Genomic DNA, 19,250 nt, shown 5'->3' on the forward strand with positions numbered 1-19,250 from the left:
TCTTATGTTAACATCCAGACTTTAGGGACTTATTTTTTTTTATATTAGGCCTGTTTGGTTTTAGATTACTTTAATTACTTTTGTTTTGTTTTGTTTTGATTTTTTGTTGGCTTTTGTTGTTTTTTTCTTTCAAAGATAAAAACGCCATGACAGCTTTCATTATACATTTTGTCTTTGTGACTTTTCTGGGAATGTGTTTTTTGCCCCATGAAAAAACTGAACTGAGGTTCTTTTATGAAGCTGACAGACTGTTTGCAAGTTTAATTTCGTTTTTTTAAAAGGTTCTTACTAAAATAATTCGTTATCATTTTAAAGATGAAAATATATCCTGAAAAGAAATCCATCAAAGTTATCTAGAAAACAGAGGCAGTATGACTATATATATTTCTTTTTGACTTATAATCATGTCGTGTACTGTGTGATGTCCAAAAAAAAAGTACAGTGGAAACATTTTTTAAAAGCCAGAAATCACACATTCTGACACCATAGGGTTAGGGATTATATTGATTTATCCCTCACATGGATAATTACTTCAGCAGATAATAATAATAATAATAATAATAATAATAATAATAATAATAATACATTTTATTTAAATAGCGCCTTTCAAAGCACCCAAGGACACTGTACAACAGATAAAAACTGGAAATATACACAATGATAAAAATAACAATTGAATTAATGCAGGGATACTTTTGCATAAAGTTTCTTAACCTAGCTTTGAAAAGGTGCTGTTTAGGTATTAGGAATATGTTTAATAGTAGGTTTACTGTTTTAAATAAGATGCTATTGTTATAAATTACTGTGCAGTGCTCGCTAGAATGTACATGCACTACAGCTGGTTTCTGTCTTAATTCTGAACTCTGGCCACGTGTAAAGTTACACCATAAGAGTGACTGATGATGATGTCTTGCGACAGTGGTAACAGGCTCTGCCAATCAATTGCCATTGCATGTTAGAAAGGAGTAAAAAGACCCTTAAAAGGAGCCCACCCTATATCCAGATGGCCTCAGATTCAGTCGTACTTATGTCCACAGAAAAGGTTTGAAGCAGATTACATGAACTTACCAAATAAAAAAACTCAGAGACAGTCACTGATCAAAATTAGCTCAAAATTCTATTTAAGGATACATAGACTGTTGTATAGCAAACAATATATAAATATGTAATTTGTTATTACCAGTCCCAGATTATTGGGCATGTATCAATCCCTTTCTAAACAGCAGCAGCAGTGGCAAATTGAAGTAGAGAGAAGATTTCAGCAGTTCAGATGATTTATGTACAAAGTAACTGCCTTTCTCCTACTTCCTAAATTCCAGGATATGATTGTAAAATGTTTGTTTTACTATTTTAAATATCAAAAAACAGTTTTGTAGGAAAACAGAAGGCAAAAAATGGAAGTCAAGGTGAATAACTTTATTGATTTAGGTGGCTTCTGACTGCAAGTTGTTTAGAACTCGACAACAACAATGGAGTTAAAATGATAGAAGAATTGCAGCAGAGTCGGAAAGAAGTTGAAGGATCAGACTTAATAGCTGGCCATGGTTTGCTGAATCCAGTCATTGAAGATGCAGACCTGTGAATGGAAACAGATCAAGGTTTGTTATTGAAAAGAGGATGATGGGATGATGAACGTTCTACAATGAGAACTTAGTTTAAGATAGCTGTTTACATTCAAGAAATTATTTAGCTTTACCTTGGTATAGACACCGGGGTGGTCCCTCTCAGCACATCCATAGCCCCAGGACACAATACCCTGCAGCTCACCGTTGCACACAACAGGACCACCAGAGTCACCCTGAAAATAAAAGTAAAGAAAACAAAGATGGATGTCAAGAAATAATTATTTAAATCTAATTAAATATAAATTAAATGTGTTGTTGTCATTGTGGGATACGTCCACTCTTGTGGCATTTTAAGAAAGCTTTACTATTCGAGAAGGGGACAGTTGCAGGTTTGACTTATTACATACCTGGCAAGAGTCCTTGCCTCCCTCCAGGTATCCAGCGCAGAACATGGAGTCAGTGATCATGCCAGGGTAGGAGTTATTACAGTCACTGTAGGACAGGATGGGGATGTTCAGGCACTGCAGCCTGTCCCGATCAGCAGCTGCAATGTTTGAAACAGAGTATGGATGAACAACGATTCATGCTGATGGAACCAAATGTCATGAAACATTTTTAACTTTAAACTGCTAACGTGCAGAAGTTACTCACTAGAGCTCATGGTGTTGCCCCATCCAGAAACTGTGCACATGGTGCCAGCAGGAGCACAGCTCCTGGGCAGAGCCACAGGCTGCACATAACTGTTGAGGGAGGCAGGCTGGCTCAGCTGGATCAGCATGATGTCATTGTCAATATTCCAGGAATCATACTGTGGATGGCGGATGACACGGGAGGAGTCGATGAACTGCTCAGTTCCCTCATTGACCGAAATGTCGTGCTCTCCCAGACGCACCTGGATACGACTGAAAACATTTGAAAAACAGAAAGAATAGATTCAAACACTCAGAAACTACCAACAAATATTAATTGTGGATCACTCCCTTAAATAAGATTTAAAATCTTACTGAAATATACTTACGACTCGTAGCAGTGAGCAGCAGACACAACCCAGTTCTGATTGATCAGGGAGCCACCACAGAAGTGGTAGCCAGAGTTCAGAGACACCTGATGGGGCTCAGAGTAAGGTGTGCACTCAAACCCTCCGACGATCTTGTCGTCATCCAGGGCAACTGAAAACACAAGTGTAAACAAACTGTTTACTCCTACACTTTTACATCAGGAGTGAAACATCTATGCTGTTTGATTTCCAGCCCAAAGTACATTGTATTTGATTAGAATCATTGTGAAGCTGCAGCCATGAGCAGCTAAAGTTATGTTGGATGAAGTTTTAGTCTAATAAGAAAAACATCTGCCAGTCAGAGAGGAAGACAATCTGCTCAGATAAAACTTCACACTCACAAGCAGCTCCAATGAGCAGAACAAAGATCAGAGACCTCATGGTTGCTGAGTGATTCTGGAGATGAGAGGACTTCACCTGGAGCTCTCATTTATATCCACAGGAGAGCTGCCCAGCTCTCTGAGCACTCCTATTGGTCAGCAAAGAGCCAATCTCTTGTGTGGCTCGTTGGGGTTGGTGATTTGTTTGAATAGAGATGGCTTATTTTTTTAGAAATATCTTGATATAAATCATGCACATAAATAGATTACTCTTTTGTATCATTGTATTAATCTATATTTTAATTGCTAGTAACTTATTACAATTTTTTTTGTAATACTGGGAAAAGTTAATTTCAATCCTGCCAATATTTGATGACAGTAATGAGCAGAATAGTGAAAAGGGATGGCTTTCTTTTTAGCAAATGAGGAAAATTTCATAGGAATGTTTGAAAATAGGATTATTTTATTTCTTAAATAGTTTTTTGTGGTTGTTTCTGTAGCCTCGCAGACCTGAACTGTTTCACTTCAATAAGCACTTAAGGGTCACTTTTTCCCTATGCCCAGACTTTTATGCACTGACAGTGGAGCATGATATAATAACAAATCCTAGTGGTTTTAATATCTCCAACAGAACTCTTTCAAAGGATTACTTTGTATATGCAACCATTTTCATGCATAAGCTCTCATAAAATACAAATTTAAATGTATATTTTCATAAAACAATAGACTAATAAGTCAGCCCCTATTGTTTGAAATTAGTGTGTCTCTGGTCAGACTTCGACAAAGGTAAATATAATCTCTATATTTAGATATCTGGAACGCACTATCTCACATCTGTGTGTTTCACAGCACTTGAAAACTAAATTCACACTGGACATTGAAGTGCTGTGAGCAGCAAATTAAAAACCTTCTTACCTAAAGTAGGATTTCTTACAGTAAATCTGTGAAGGGGGCGATCGTGGCTCAAGAGTTGGCAGTTCGTCTTGTTATCAGAAGGTTGCTGGTTCAAGCCCCGGCTCCGACAGTCTCGGTCGCTGGGCAAGACACTTCACCCGTTGCCTGGTGGTGGTCAGAGGCCCCGGTGGCGCCAGTGTCCAGCAGCCTCCCCTCTGTCAGTGCGTCCCAGGGCAGCTGTGGCTACAATGTAGCTTGCCATCACCTGTGTGTGTGGATGACTGAATGTAGTGTAAAGTGCTTTGGGGTCTATCGGGACTAAGTAAAGCGCTATACAAATACAGGCCATTTAGGAGTGGAGGAAGTGGTTGTCCTGTGGCGGTTTTCATTCTGATTTTGTATTCATCATATTTTTTTGTTCTAGAGTTTTTCTGGCCCTCCTGTGTTTACATTTATGTGATATCTCTTGTGTTTTGTCAGTTTTGTCTTTTGCCTGTTACGTCGATGTGTCTCAGTGTCAGTCTCAGTCTTAGGTTCCTGTTTTATTTTGATAGTTTCTTGTCCTGTGTGTGTTGTGTTCAGTTTTGCGTCCCTCGTGCGCCTAAATTGATTCTGTTGACCCTGCTGCTTGTTTTACCCACCTGTGTCTCTTTCCCTGATTGCCTCAAGTTGGTGGGTAACAGACGTCTCTGAAAACGTTGGAGCACTTTTGCAAATGTGTGATATCTTGATAAATCCCACAGATATTTGAAGTTTACACAGCTACATCCTCGCCTGATAATATCTTAAAAGTTTATAAGAGTAATAAGAGTAGTATTAAATCTAAGTTGCTGCTGCCATTGTTGAAAATTGGAATTAGCTGTGCCGTGCTATGAATTCTGGGATAGGCTGAGCCACGAAGGATACACCCAATCCATCCTTCAAATCTGGGGAAATAAAGGACGCATTTGTCAGCCGCATTTGGAGGAGTCTTCGAATTTGGGCAGCCTTTGTCATGTCGCTGTGTGACGTAATCGGCCTCAGGAGGATGCAGCCTCTGAATTTGGACACAGCTTTTGCATTCCAAGCAAAGGGGAACTTTTGTTAATGCACAATTTCCTGGTATAGATTAAACTGATGCTCACATCAGAGCAACAATCAGAAGAAAGCCTGTTGCTAGGACTGATCAAAGGCAAAGTTCATTTTGAAAGGACTACCTGACAGAAGCCTTGATAAAAGCATGGGTTTGTGCAAACTGTGTAAAAAGGAGTTTGCATACCACCGAAGCACTTCAACCTTAGGGTACCATCTAAATACAAAACAGCAAGGACCGAAACTGTTGGAGCTGTTAGCACTATGAGTCTCAGTCCGAGTACCAAAAAAGGTGTCGGCAGCCCAAACTTGATGAAATGACTGACTTCTGATCTCCAAAAGTTGATTCTTTTCATCTGGACGTAGCGTTTTGTGGGAGAAACGTTTCGTCACTCATCCGAGTGACTTCTTCCGTCTCAGCTGACTGCAGGTTTCCCCAATCTTATAAACACTACATTTGCATAATGACTGAAACCAGCCCACTGAGGGAACTATGAGCTGGGAGGTCAGTTCCTTCATCATAATTATGCAAATTCTCATGACCATTGGTCAACAACCACTGACCAAAACCCACTGATCAATGGCCATGAGTACCATTCACAGAGAGTTGGGGAATGGCTGCAATCACAGCATTGTAAGATGGCAATTTACTTTCCTGGATGATTGAGAATGCATCAAGACTGACTTCAGGGCAAAATTAGTAAGTCAACATCAGACAAACTTACTCTTGCAAAATGGATTGCTCTGGACTGTAGACCACTATTGGTGGTAGAAGATAGGGGGTTAGACAATGTGCTACAGTTAGTGTCAGGTGATCCAACTTTTCAACTGCTGTGCTGAACGACTATTTCAAGTAAAATTCAACAGCTTGAAAAGCAAGCAAAATTAGATGCATTACAGACAGCCCTGCTAATATGGAGGAACTGCACCAGCAGCAAACAAGACTGGGGCAACACAAAGAGCCACTCATACAGGATGTTTCCACATGATGGAATTCAACGCTGGATATGGTTTCTTGTCTACTAAAGAATCAAGAGGCTGTCTCGCTGCTTTAGACAAAAAAAAGCACAAGTTAGTCATTTTAACTCCATCAGAGCTGGTAAAACTCCAAAAGCTGGTGACTGTCCTTGCAGCCAAATAAAGCTATTTTTTAACTTTGTTAGTGTTTCTTCAAAAAGCTCTATAGTTGACAGTTACTGTGTAGATGAATAATTACTTTCTTGAACTGTCTACTACAGGTTTGTGACTGAGCTTCTTGGAGGTGAGACATATGTCTTAGGTTTAGTAGTTTTAACTGCTTTCTGCCATCTGCATCACACCATGGAGGCCTCTGATGATGACTCAAACTACTTGGTGAAATTTAAGACTGCCTTCACAAAGGACCTATCCCAACGTGTAACTACACTCAACCATCAGTGGCTCAAGATAGCTACTGTGCTTGACCCAGGCTTTAAGGATTTAAAGTGTCTTGCAAGGGGAGAGCAAGAAGAGGTTTGGACCAGCCTTGAGGTCCTGCTGCAGGAACAGTGTAAAGATGCCAGCACAAAGGAGCCAGCAAAGGCAAAGAGCCTCCACCTCTCTTCATTGTCTTCAGACTCTGGGGCAAATTTTCTTGAGCAATTAAATGCGATTCATCGAGACTAATAAATTAAAAAGCTTCTAAGTAATCAGATTAATTTTATTCTGATTACTTAGAAGTAATCAGATTAAAATACAACAAAACATACAAAATATGTTTGGGACCTTATGCCTGGCAGGTGTGTTCACCTGTCACAGAGTAAAGAGTTGTTATACAGCTTTACAGAGAACGGTAGGAATAATTTCCCAAAGTGTTCTTTATGGCAGTGAGGTTGAATCAGTCTGATGGAGAAGGAGATCTGCCACCTCAGAAGTGTGAAATGGAGTGAGTGGAATGGGTTTTCCATGATGGAGGCCAGTTTGTTCAGTGTCCGCCTGTCCCTCACTGACTCAAAGACCTCCAAATTCTGACCAATGATGCTTCCAGCCTTGCGGATTAGTTTGTTGATCCTGCTGGCATCTCTGGCACTGATTTATCTTCTTTTTTTTTTGTCAAACAATTTGCAGATAATCAGGTAAAACTAATGAAGGTCAAGGTGTATAATGTTCTGTGTGTGCCTTACATTTATATGTACAATACTGTGAATGACTGTCTGCTACATCTTAAATAGCTGTTGGCTATCATGTCTATGTTAGTTCTTTATTGATCAAATGTATATATTGTAAAACAAATGAAAAAACAGTACTCAGTTTGTGTGATTTTATTGATTTAGTTGACTGCATGTTATTCAGAACTCTACAGAAGAGCAGAGTTAAACTGGTTAAAAAAAATGCAGCCAAGCAGAGTGGTGATCGAAGGATCAGACTTAATAGCTGGCCATGGTTTGCTGAATCCAGTCGTTGAAGATGCAGACCTGTGAATGGAGACAGATTGAGATTTGTTAATGTAGACAGGATGATGAAGTTTAACTGAAGCCACACAATGTGAATTGAATATGACATAACTGTTTAAATTAAAGAAAGCATATAGTTTTACCTTGGTATAGACACCGGGGTGGTCCCTCTCAGCACATCCATAGCCCCAGGACACAATACCCTGCAGCTCACCGTTGCACACAACAGGACCACCAGAGTCACCCTGAAAATAAAAGTAAAGAAAACAAAGATGGATGTCAAGAAATAATTATTTAAATCTAATTAAATATAAATTAAATGTGTTGTTGTCATTGTGGGATACGTCCACTCTTGTGGCATTTTAAGAAAGCTTTACTATTCGAGAAGGGGACAGTTGCAGGTTTGACTTATTACATACCTGGCAAGAGTCCTTGCCTCCCTCCAGGTATCCAGCGCAGAACATGGAGTCAGTGATCATGCCAGGGTAGGAGTTATTACAGTCACTGTAGGACAGGATGGGGATGTTCAGGCACTGCAGCCTGTCCTGATCAGCAGCTGCAATGTTTGAAACAGCGTATGGATGAACAACGATTCATGCTGATGGAACCAAATGTCATGAAACATTTTTAACTTTAAACTGCTAACGTGCAGAAGTTACTCACTAGAGCTCATGGTGTTGCCCCATCCAGAGACCCTGCACATGGTGCCAGCAGGAGCACAGCTCCTGGGCAGAGCCACAGGCTGCACATAACTGTTGAGGGAGGCAGGCTGGCTCAGCTGGATCAGCATGATGTCATTGTCAATATTCCAGGAATCATACTGTGGATGGCGGATGACACGGGAGGAGTCGATGAACTGCTCAGTTCCCTCATTGACCGAAATGTCGTGCTCTCCCAGACGCACCTGGATACGACTGAAAACATTTGAAAAACAGGAAATTAGTATAAAACTTCCAATAAAAATTTATTTTGCACAACTTTGGTCTGAAAATCAGACCTGTAATCTTATAGATCTTATAGAAATATACTTACGATTTGTAGCAGTGAGCAGCAGACACAATCCAGTTCTGATTGATCAGGGAGCCACCACAGAAGTGGTAGCCAGAGTTCAGAGACACCTGATGGGGCTCAGAGTAAGGTGTGCACTCAAACCCTCCGACGATCTTGTCGTCATCCAGGGCAACTGAAAACACAAGTGTAAACAAACTGTTTACTCCTACACTTTTACATCAGGAGTGAAACATCTATGCTGTTTGATTTCCAGTCAAATGCATAAATCAAACCTATTTGAGTGCATACAGAAACATAATTAATTTTCCACTTTGAGATAATAAAGCTATGATGATTAATGGTGCGATCTGGGAAGAAAGCCAACCAACTGTTAGCAGAGAAGAAGCCTTAAAACTTCTCACAAACACTCACAAGCAGCTCCAATGAGCAGAACAAAGACCAGAGACCTCATGGTTGCTGAGTGATCCTACAGATGAGAGAACTTCACCTGGAGCTCTGATTTATATACACAGGGAGGGAGCTGGGGAGTTCCTATTGGTCATTGAGGAACCAATCTCTGTCTTTGAAACTGGCCTCGCTATTTGCATAGAGATGGCTTAATTTTTAGCAAACAAGGAAAGTCATAATGCAATGTGTGATGTAGACAGTTTTTGCTTCTCTATTATCTGTACTGACTTATGTTTCATATCTGTAATATATGTATACAAATTGTTAATATAAACCAAACAACTTGTTAGAAACTCTTTCCCTAATGCATCGTTAAAACAGTCACAGCAAAACAAATCATTTCATTTATGTGTAATGTTCTGACATTAATCCTGTGCAATATTCTATAAAGCAACTCTTAAGACCAAATTAAATTACGCAAATTTTATTTTGGTATAAATTTGATTAATTTAACTGTTAGCTGACGGAAATGGGAGTTTGGTTTGTTTTTCTGGTCACACTGTAAAGGTACATACCACGTCTCCAGTTACACGTCAGCCTTGTAATCTGGAAACTAAATTCAGATATGAAAGGTTTGCCTCTGCCCCAAGAAAGAAATGATGTGCTTTGTTTTATTCATAAAACATAGGACATGCATATAAAGTTGTGATAGAGCAAGTGCTGTGATTTGATTTTATTTGAAAAGGGAGAATTATATGTGAGATATAAATGCTGAAAAATATAGGCAGCAGAGCAGGTCACCTACTAACCGGAAGGTTGGGGGTTCAATCCCCACTAAATATCTCTCTGATGCATGCTTGTGTGAATAGGTGAATGAGGCAAGTTGTGCTCAAATAGAGTAGAAAAGTGCTATATAAGAACCAGTCCAATTTATACACAGTTAATGCATGGCCTTTGTGTTGTGCAGCCACTTGTTACGGCCCTAGCAGGGCCTCCTCCTGAAGGTGCCTGTGTGGGCGTGTCCCACCACCTCTTCTGCCTGAGGTGCCACCTTTCCCTGTTACACATCTGACTCACATCAGTAATTAAAAGTATTTAAGCCAAGGGAAAGGTGAGCTCTGGGCCTGAGTGGCCCTTTATTTAAGTGAACAGAGGGTTACATCTCTACAGCAAGCTGCCACCCTGGCAGACGAGTTTAAGCTGACTCATAAAGCAAGTGCGGTAGGACAGGATATCCCTCTGCACTATAGCGCAGCCTGGACAGGTAAAAGTGGGCCAGCTAAGATGGAAAATGCAGTTATGGTGTTAAGACCTAGGCCCAAACTGTGTTTTTTCTGTCACAAGCCTGGCCATGTGGTTGCCAATTGTGTCAGACTGGCACTCAAACAGAAAGCCCACTCAACACGAAAGGGGCCTGTTTTGAGTAAAGTCAGTCGTGGCTCTCAAACTGACAAGCCTGCCAGGCCTACTAAAAGGCTAAACCTGGAGCACAGTTGCTCAGTAGCACCCCGTAATCAGTGTACGAGGCCAACTAACCCTGAGCTGCCGCTGGTTGACCCTTTCTCCGGTTCATGTTTAAAACCACCATTCAGACCTGCACCCCTTGCTAACAGTCATGTCTGTGTTTCAGTGAAGCCTGCTAGCTGCCTGCTGGGTTCTCCACACGTGATGGTTCGAAGCCCTGGCTATCCCATGGGACACTGTTTCGAGGGTCTGGGGCCACTCTCTGGCAATGTTGTGAACCCACTGAGATGGGATTGGCAGTTTCCGCAGGAAATGCCTAACCGTTGTTATGGGGTTTGGTAGGTGGAAAGCCTGCAAAATTCGTCATGAAACGGTTATGGACTCATTTTTGGTTATGGTAATTTGACAAACCATGGGTTTGCATTTATGGGAGGGGGTGTTACGGCCCTAGCAGGGCCTCCTCCTGAAGGTGCCTGTGTGGGCGTGTCCCACCACCTCTTCTGCCTGAGGTGCCACCTTTCCCTGTTACACAGCTGACTCACATCAGTAATTAAAAGTATTTAAGCCCAGGGAAAGGTGAGTTCTGGGCCTGAGTGCCATGAGTGTGGTTACAGCTAGTGAGCTGAGTGTGTTTGTGAGTGGTTACAGCTAGTGAGCTGTGTTATTGTGGTTTGCAGCTAGTGAGCTGCTCTCTTTCTTTTTGGCTTACGTTTTACTTTATTGACCACGCCTGAGTTTTGTTTGTTTTCTTAAATGGTGATAGCGGCTTGTCCGTCTCTTTTAGTTGAGCTACTTTAATAAAACTCTTTGATTTAACCCTTTTGCCTCCTTGACTCCTTTTTCTGACCTGGACACTTTTTGTTACTCCCCCCTCACCGCCTAGACCCCTCAGGGGAACGTAACACCACTCAATCATAACACAGACATAGAAACTGAACAGCATCAGTCAGGATGGGGTGTTTGGAAGCACTAACATGATGCCTTGGTGTAGGATAGCTTTTCTCAGCTTTTCTATATCCCCAATATACATCTTGCAGCACAACTTTGCAGAAATCAGCACCTCCAGAGTGACCTTGAGAGAAAAACTTGGACTTACATGCAGTGAATATTGATACTTGAACTCTGAACTTTTGCAATGCAATGCTCAGCCCTCAGCACTTTAAAGAAATAAAAAAAAGTGGTTGGTCCAGTTTGAACGTATGTTGTCAGAAAAGTAGAAACATATCTGGCAGGAGCCTGCCTTCATCCAGGTATCCTTTACAGAATACGGTGTAGTCAACTACATTGGGGTATGTAATGTGACAGTAATCTTCAGACAGGAAGGGAATTTCTGCACACCGCAGCCTGTCAGCAGCTGCAGCAAATACAAAAGAACATTGGGGATAATAGAGACTTTGCAAGTGGTCCCAGAAGAGGCACAGCCAGCGGGCAGAGCCACAGGCTGCACATACTGGTTGACTATGGCAGCTGAGCTTGAGCAGCCTGATGTCATTCACAAGTGCCAAACTGTCACAGAAGGCTTGTTGGATTATATGGAAAACACTAACAAACTCCTCATTACCCTCAGTGGCTCCAGTATGATGATCTCCCATACACAACTCCATGCAAAAGACAGACAAAGAAGCTGATAAAAAGAGATTTTGATTTTCTGTTCATTTTTCCCATCAGTTGTATCAGTTCTCATTGACCAAGGAGCAACCACAGAAGACGCTTGATTGGGGCTGGGAGTAGGGCTCACACTCATACCCATCATCATCATCTGTTGACACAGAAATAATAATTCATTTCTTGCACTATAGAAACATGCACAGTGCACAAGACACTGTCTGCACTTGCAAGCAACTTCAATTAGCAAAATGAAAACCAGAGATTTCATGGCTGAAATTGTATCCTTTTACTTCACTTCAGTCTTTATCCTGTGATAGCCAGTCAACTAAAATACACAAATTGATAGTGAGGTGAAAACCAGACGCAGGTGGTCCATTCCAGACTTGTAAGGCTTCTAAATCTAACCCCGTATGGCTGCAACATATGGATTGTTCACATAACACCAAGGCCGAGTTCAGAACTCAACCATAAAAGAAATATGCAGCAGTGAGAAATCAAATAGGACAACATGTAACTATTCTTATAGCAAAAATGATTGCAGCATAATGGATGACTCAAATTAATCAGACCCATTCAGAAATTCAGAAATTTAGATTTGAATAATCAATGTATCAGTAATACAGAGGTTTGCTGCTGATTTCCAACTGCTGTGTGACAATTAACAATCCTGCAGTCCTGCAATTATCTACATTTCAATTATTGTTAGATTTTAAAGAGTCCCGCATACTAAATGCTAAATGTATGTCTAATCCTCAGACTGTTTATTAGAATTCTTACATTTTTTTCTGTGTCAATGTAAAAGCTACTAAAAAAAAAGTCATTAATATTTATCATGACTAATTCCAGCTGTTACATTTTTTTAAAAGTAGGGATACTTTAATGTATTTTAACCTATACCAAAGTAACTTTGGGAATTCCACATAAAGCAGGATGCAGTTCTTTATTTTCACATCTTATTAATATCTTTTTTCATTTTAATATTTACATTTATGCTGTCAAATAAATAGCTCATTTATAATATTTAATTCTAAGCAATAATTTTGATAATCATCTTTAGTCAAGAAGAAAGTTAATTAACTGAATATTGCTCTGCCTTGCAATTACATAACACTGGGATTTCCAGGCTTCTACCGTTCTACCTTTAAAAGCCGGAGAGCAGTCAAATGCTGGAAGTGGAAGCTAAATTGGCTAGTCATTCATATGTATATTAGGTCGTTACCTAGGAATTCTGGAGGGAGGGGAGTGGGGGTGAGTGATTGAGGGGGTGGGGGAGTGGAGTGTTTCAGTTTGCCATCTTAGGGAGAAATCAACACATGTCCTTTGTATGTCCTTTGTTGCTGACATTTATTGATGAAAACAGTACAAAAAACCAACCATTTGTACACATATTTACAAATAATGATAAAAAGTGAGTGAGTACATTTCAACATTTTCAGCAATCACTCACAATCCTGGCACTGCCACGGTATCTGTCGTCTGCATTTACCACATGTGTACCTGTAGCAGTGAACACATCGCACAGTGGCCTGATTTTTTTTTGCATCTGTGTTTGACCTGACACGTGGCCCTTTTTCCAGGGCTCGGTGTGGAGGGTTGTGTCCGAAGCAACTGATCTTTTCTTGCCTTCTTCGCAGCTACATGAGAGCGAGCCAACTCCCTTGCAAGCTCCACCAGGAAGTCCACCCGTCTTTCCTTCGTCCCGGTGCATGCTTGATACAGCACATGTGCATTCAGTGCTGCCATGTCAATCATGTTATAAAACACGGCGACTGGCCAGCGCCGTGTTCCTTTGCGGACAGTGTACTCCCGAACCATCTGGTCCATCACATCCACGCCACACTTTGTTTTGTTGTAAAGGGTGACAGTGTTTGGCTTCCTTTTGGTGGTGTTATCAGTCTGAACCACGCTGTGCATGCTGCTAAGAATATGGACTGTCTTCTTCCGTTTGGCCACATACGCCGTCAGCGTGGCAGCAGAGGTTGAAAACACCTAAGAAATAAGATAAATTGTTATTTCCATAGCCCTTTTACACACAATGAAACACATAAACATAGAACCACAAAAGACCTGCAACATACCTGAGTGGTGAATTCATTGCGATCTGTCTGTCTAGTGGATTGAGGAATTTCCCTGCGAATCTTGTTGACTGTGCCGAGGATGGTGGTTTTCCGTCCAAGAAGTTTTTGCGCAAGTGAAAGCGATGTGAAGAAATTGTCCGTGGTAACATTTTTGCCCTTGTCTAGGAATGGTTCCATCAGCCTCATTACTACATTTTCAGAAAGTCTCTCCCCAGTGGGACGATTGGGGTCCTTGCCAAGATATGGGAAGACATTGCAAATGTACTTGGATTTTAGGTCGCAGGCCACCCAAAACTTGATCCCAAACTTGTCCGGTTTACTTGCAATATACTGCAGGAAACAGCACCGAGTCTTTGATGGGAAAAGCTGTTCATCAACGGTGATATGTAGACCAGGGTTGTAGCACGTGATGCAGTTGGTGACAAATGATCCCCACACACTGGAAATTGCAGCGAACTTATCAGTCTTTGCTCGATCACTGCGGGTGGACTTGTCATCAAAGCGTAGGTGTTGCATGATGTCTTGGAAGCGGTTTCGTGCCATAGTTCCAATTATCTGTGGGTTTCCCAGGTTTGCTGACCAGCAGTCATTTACCGATGGAACCCTGTAAACCCCCCGCAAGATGACAATTGCAATAAATGCCATTAGTTCAGGGAGGTCCATGAACCAATGAACATGCTCCGTTTGCTGTGCATGTTGAATAGTCCATTCTTGAATGCTATGAAGCATGTCAAGAGTGATGAAACACAGGAAGCTCTATATATATATATATATATATATATATATATATATATATATATATATATATATATATATATATATATATGTTAGGAAACATTCTGCAACTGCTGTTGTGAACATGGCCATCTGGAGTGCAACAGGCTACAGCCAAGTCAAGGTTAGTGATTACAAAGTACATTTTGCTGTGCTTGCATCCTATATAGAAGGTATGGCTGTAAAAGTTTCATACATATAGTTTCATAGCTAGATAGATTTGAAACTCATTCAAATATCGGTTGCTTACCTTGCTCTCAGAGTGTTGTGCCTTTGGGGGTTATGGATGTACTGACAAAAAAAACCCTGTCATTTATATCAAAGTAATGCACAGAGACCAGGACCATTTCTTTAACATAAACCACTATCACCTATTTAATGTATGCTGCTGGTTATGCATACCAGCAAACTTTGCTCCCTGACCCTTAAAAGGATAAGCAAAAGAAAATGGATGCATGGATTCAATCTGTATTTTTGTGACAGAAATTCTCCAAATTCCCATCGGTCCTATTAAATCCACGAGTCATGTTTTGGGAGGTTTATTCATTACTATGTCAAAGCTTTCATATTAGCATCTGTTGAAAGCATAGACTGGTCAGTAACTCCTTCTCGTGTCAATCAGTCACATCATTTATTGGTTCTTATGCCTTTCAAACAGGAAAATATGTGATACAAAAACCTGTACATTTCAAAATAATTCTTCTATACAAAGAACAATATTTGTTCCTCTTTAAAGCAAACTACTATTATTAAGTAGTTGTCATTGTCAAAACCTTCTATTATACATCTATACCACACAACACTCAGATACAGCCCTTTCAGGTGTATCTGTACTTCTGTCTTGACTCAGTGGTGAATGGGTCTAGTTCAGTCCAGCTAACCCTTTTAAAATCAGCCTGCAAACTCTTGGGTTAATAATGCTCTGATAGTTTATCATTTAAAAAAAACTTTTTACCGCTGAAACAACCTTTTTGGGGTGGCATCTGAAAAAAGTTCAGCAATTTTGAAACAGGAATAAGTCGAAATTTTGAGACTGGGTCATAACCTTTTGAGTCGTGGGAGGCACAACAATGCCTAAAAGTTATCTAGATATGAATAGTTTCGTAACATTCATCAGTTTACACAGTTTACATGCACACACGCAACAACAGTATAACAATGCTTTTTAACCAAGCAAACAAAAACATATAGAGAAGGTGTTTTTTTAAAAAGGACCCCAGTTGTAGGTGAGGCAGCGGCGGTGTTAAGCGGAACTATCTTCTCGCAATTTCGCAACCCAGTCGGACGTATTAGCCGACGTACCACCAATGTCAACTCTTGCACATATATCGTTGATATATGTGACCTCCGGAATATTTCTAACATTTAGGTAACCTGCTCTATTTTGTGTATAAACAGTGGTTTAGGTAGATTATATTCTAAACGTTTCTTTGCTTTTTGAGTTTTATTTTGTCTGACGCGGGCTCTCGTAGGCGAAGCTATCCGACAAAATGCGCCTCACGTTGCAAATGTTGATCTCCCACGGCCGGATGGCCCGGAGGATGGGTTTGGGCCCGCGGTCCAGGATCGACATGCTGCGCAACATTTTGACAGGACTGGTCCGACACGAGAGGATAGAAACCACGCTGGCCCGAGCAGATGAAGTCCGCTTCTACGCCGAAAAGGTGACCATGTGAGGAACCAGTATGCTTAGAAACGGTGAAATCTAACAGTATCTGAGTAGTTCTAACTAGCCAAATTCAATATGAGTAATTATTAATAACATTATTGTTTAATCTGCGGGGATGCCTTTCTAATAAGGCCAGTACAGTTATTAGGTAGAAACACGTGGACTCGCATCTTAAGAGGATTGTTACACCCACAGCAGCTCACTAATGTTACTAACATAACAATTAATATAAACAACGTTTTAATCAATCAGTTCATATTGGCCAGTGCAACACTCGGGTCACTCTCCGGTCAGCTGAAACAGACACGTTCTTCCAACCAATCAATGAATTGAACGCTTGCTGGTTTTCACAGCTCATTGTTTCCACTGCAGATTGTGAAAATACACATTCATTCATTCATAAGCCTGCACCGTCTGACTGAGATCTGAGCCGTATAGGCTGTATATAGACAATATTAAAGGAGTTTTATAAGTAATTTATATATTAAATAAGTGACCTTTTTTGTAAGCAAAAAAGTAATTTCTGTACTATTGTACCTACTATCAAAACAGTACTTCTTGGCTACTTAAAATATTTACTGCTATGTTATGTTTTGACTGCAATTTCTGCAGCTTTCTTGGCCATTTTGCCAAAACTGATTGTAGCTTTTACCTTTCCACTTCTTTCTGGCTCCAAATGTCTTGATATGATTTGTGAGAATACCCCACCCACCCCCCAGAATAACAAAAAGAGTATAAAAAATACTTCCACAGCAAGAGCAGGTAGCGGATCACTGGTGCTGTGGAATATTGACTGGAATATTGAGTCCTGGTGTGTAGTTTAAATTGGGTTTAGGTGTGTGTGAAGCACACTCAAGTTTCATCATATTGCGGTGGAGAACCCCTGTGTGGGAAATTTGTGCATATAGTATGTCACTGAGCAGTTTGCTGCTTATTCAGTTGATAGGAACTGGTTATGCATATTAATATGTGTGCATGTCTGCACTGTGTAGACTCCTACTGAGTGTTATTAGAAGGAAGTTGAAATAGTTTTGCTCATCCCTGTTTAGAAGTTGTTTTTCATATAAAAATAACCCTTTATTGCATTAAAATTGTTCTAACTCTAAAACTTTGCCTTATTCAGTATGCAGACATCTGTGAATATGTAAATTGGTCTTCGCCACACGCCTTGGCTCCGCACTCACAAAATTGCTCGCTACGTAAAACTGAGTGTTTTAGAGGATCCTGACAAAATATACAGAGCCTGTACCACACTGAGAATTAGCAAGTTTCAGCTATTAAAGTGAATCAACAAAACATGTTAATACAAATATAACAATTAAATAGATTAACACTTGTAAGAAAGGTTTGTTTTTTCCCCTCTCTCAGGGCAACATCACAAGTTGTCAAGTCAAATTAATCATCACTTCTTTGCTCTGTTTTCACGTGGATCAGTGTAAGACACGGATGAGATGACGAAACTCACGCAACTGTAAATGACAGAAAAAGCAGCAGATTCTCACACTTAACTGAAACAAAACGAGGACATGCAGATAACATGAGCCCTGCCCTAATATTCGGTATATGTGTGAAATCCTGACTGCCTGAATTTGTGATTTTCATTTTAATTAGCATGCTGCAATAGTAGCTGTTTTTGTTTTGTTTTTTTAAATTTGTTTTATTTGTTCATGACTTGTCTTCTAGCATATTAAAAAAACATGGTTCAAACTTCTTAACAAGGTTTGAAAGCCTTATATTTTTTGAAAGAGGTCTTTAATTCATTTTCTTTGACATGCGTCTGACTTTCGATGTTTTCTTTTATCTTTTCTTTTTTCCCTCTAGCTGGTAGACTATGCCAAAAAGGGAGACACTGATGAGAAGGCGATGAAAATGGCCAGTTTTTGGCTGACGGTATGTGTCTGCAGCTCTTCTTCACTTTGTAAAGATAATAACCGTGTAGCTCTGAATATAAAACAGTTGATGTGAAGCTTATTTTAAGTATGCTTCTTCTCTTCAGGAGAAGGATCTGGTCCCAAAGCTCTTCAAGGTCCTGGCTCCACGGTTTGAGAACCACTCAAACAGCTACACACGGCTGGCACGCATCCCCAACAGACAGAACCTGGACAGAGCTAAGATGGCTGTTCTGGAGTACAAAGGCAACCCTTTCCCACCCCTTTATCCTGCAAAAAAGGAAAATGAACTGACTCTTATCAACCAGCTCCTCAAAGGCTACAGAGAGGACAGGGCACAACAGTTAGACACAAAGCCGTAGTTGCCACCATGGAGATGGATCAAAGATTGCTGAAGGGTGATGGTGCTGTACTGAAATGCTCCTGAAGAGCCACTTGCATATTCTGCAGACTGTGGCTTAAAGACACTGATGCAGTTCTTTACCAAAAGAAGCCGCAGCTCTGTAAAGTATTTCTGATTGTGTATTAATAAATATTCTTTCTTAAGATAAGCAAGAAATGTTTGGTTTTCCTTTGATTGTTAATGAATCCAGATTCATGCTGTTGAGCATTCATAAATAGGTTCACAAATAAACTGCTTTTCCTGTGTGGTGATTGTGGTTATAATTTTAAAAGAGTCAAAGTAATGATCAAAATTGTGCTACTCTACAACTGCATATTCCATATCTCCTGTTTATAACAGAGCATGACTCTTATAAATTTGTTGTTTTTCAAGCACAAGCAATGTTACTATTATTTTTGGACATGTCATCAATTTTCTGAAGGCGTTACAGGATGCATAGCGCTCCTTGTGACATATACACCAATCAACCACAACATTAAAACCTCCTGAATTACATTACACAGCTCTCCTCAAGCTGGCGAAATAGCTCTGACCTGCTGGGGCATGGGACCTCTGGGAGAGTTCTGTGGTGAATGGCAGTAGATGATTGTGAGTCCTGTGGGTTGCACAGTGGAGCCTCCGTGGAATGGGATTTGTAATGGCGCATTCC

At 40.4% G+C, this 19,250-nt stretch overlaps 3 protein-coding genes across 3 annotated transcripts; 1 reads left to right on the plus strand and 2 right to left on the minus strand.

Annotated features, from left to right (window-relative positions):
• Positions 1-1,401: 1,401 nt before the first annotated feature.
• Positions 1,402-3,048, minus strand: LOC146564083 (trypsin-2-like). Its single transcript, XM_085291555.1, has 6 exons — positions 2,964-3,048; positions 2,584-2,734; positions 2,217-2,467; positions 1,973-2,109; positions 1,697-1,798; positions 1,402-1,576 (listed from the first exon to the last, which is right to left on the minus strand). The coding sequence occupies exons 1-6, from the start codon at positions 3,001-3,003 to the stop codon at positions 1,529-1,531; spliced, it is 729 nt and encodes a 242-aa protein (XP_085147681.1). The 5' UTR covers positions 3,004-3,048; the 3' UTR covers positions 1,402-1,528.
• A 4,228-nt stretch (positions 3,049-7,276) lies between these two features.
• On the minus strand, positions 7,277-8,819 carry LOC146564084 (trypsin-1-like). Its single transcript, XM_085291556.1, has 6 exons — positions 8,741-8,819; positions 8,351-8,501; positions 7,982-8,232; positions 7,738-7,874; positions 7,462-7,563; positions 7,277-7,339 (listed from the first exon to the last, which is right to left on the minus strand). Exons 1-6 carry the CDS (start codon positions 8,778-8,780, stop codon positions 7,292-7,294), a joined length of 729 nt encoding a protein of 242 aa, XP_085147682.1. The 5' UTR covers positions 8,781-8,819; the 3' UTR covers positions 7,277-7,291.
• A 7,069-nt stretch (positions 8,820-15,888) lies between these two features.
• Positions 15,889-18,757, plus strand: mrpl17 (mitochondrial ribosomal protein L17). Its single transcript, XM_085291557.1, has 4 exons — positions 15,889-16,009; positions 16,113-16,304; positions 18,131-18,199; positions 18,306-18,757. The coding sequence occupies exons 2-4, from the start codon at positions 16,131-16,133 to the stop codon at positions 18,558-18,560; spliced, it is 498 nt and encodes a 165-aa protein (XP_085147683.1). The 5' UTR covers positions 15,889-16,009; positions 16,113-16,130; the 3' UTR covers positions 18,561-18,757.
• Positions 18,758-19,250: the final 493 nt, after the last annotated feature.

Source organism: Mchenga conophoros, linkage group LG11, assembly GCF_057382185.1.
Source record: "Mchenga conophoros isolate Kocher_MC1m ecotype Shallow Benthic linkage group LG11, M_conophoros_male_GT1.1, whole genome shotgun sequence".
Taxonomy (NCBI): Eukaryota; Metazoa; Chordata; class Actinopteri; order Cichliformes; family Cichlidae; genus Mchenga; species Mchenga conophoros.

What these genes read in the sequence shown, in the direction of transcription:
- LOC146564083 (XM_085291555.1), bottom strand. Translation starts at nt 3,003, where the DNA reads ATGAGGTCTCTGATCTTTGTTCTGCTCATTGGAGCTGCTT. An exon ending in TCTGCTCATTGGAGCTGCTT is followed by an intron (nt 2,735 to 2,963) that starts GTGAGTGTGAAG and finishes TTGTGTTTTCAG; the next exon opens with TTGCCCTGGATGACGACAAG. An exon ending in GGGCAACACCATGAGCTCTA is followed by an intron (nt 2,110 to 2,216) that starts GTGAGTAACTTC and finishes CAAACATTGCAG; the next exon opens with CTGCTGATCGGGACAGGCTG.
- LOC146564084 (XM_085291556.1), bottom strand. Translation starts at nt 8,780, where the DNA reads ATGAGGTCTCTGGTCTTTGTTCTGCTCATTGGAGCTGCTT. An exon ending in GGGCAACACCATGAGCTCTA is followed by an intron (nt 7,875 to 7,981) that starts GTGAGTAACTTC and finishes CAAACATTGCAG; the next exon opens with CTGCTGATCAGGACAGGCTG. An exon ending in GAGGCAAGGACTCTTGCCAG is followed by an intron (nt 7,564 to 7,737) that starts GTATGTAATAAG and finishes TTTTATTTTCAG; the next exon opens with GGTGACTCTGGTGGTCCTGT.
- mrpl17 (XM_085291557.1), top strand. Translation starts at nt 16,131, where the DNA reads ATGCGCCTCACGTTGCAAATGTTGATCTCCCACGGCCGGATGGCCCGG. An exon ending in TCCGCTTCTACGCCGAAAAG is followed by an intron (nt 16,305 to 18,130) that starts GTGACCATGTGA and finishes TTTTCCCTCTAG; the next exon opens with CTGGTAGACTATGCCAAAAA. An exon ending in TGGCCAGTTTTTGGCTGACG is followed by an intron (nt 18,200 to 18,305) that starts GTATGTGTCTGC and finishes TCTTCTCTTCAG; the next exon opens with GAGAAGGATCTGGTCCCAAA.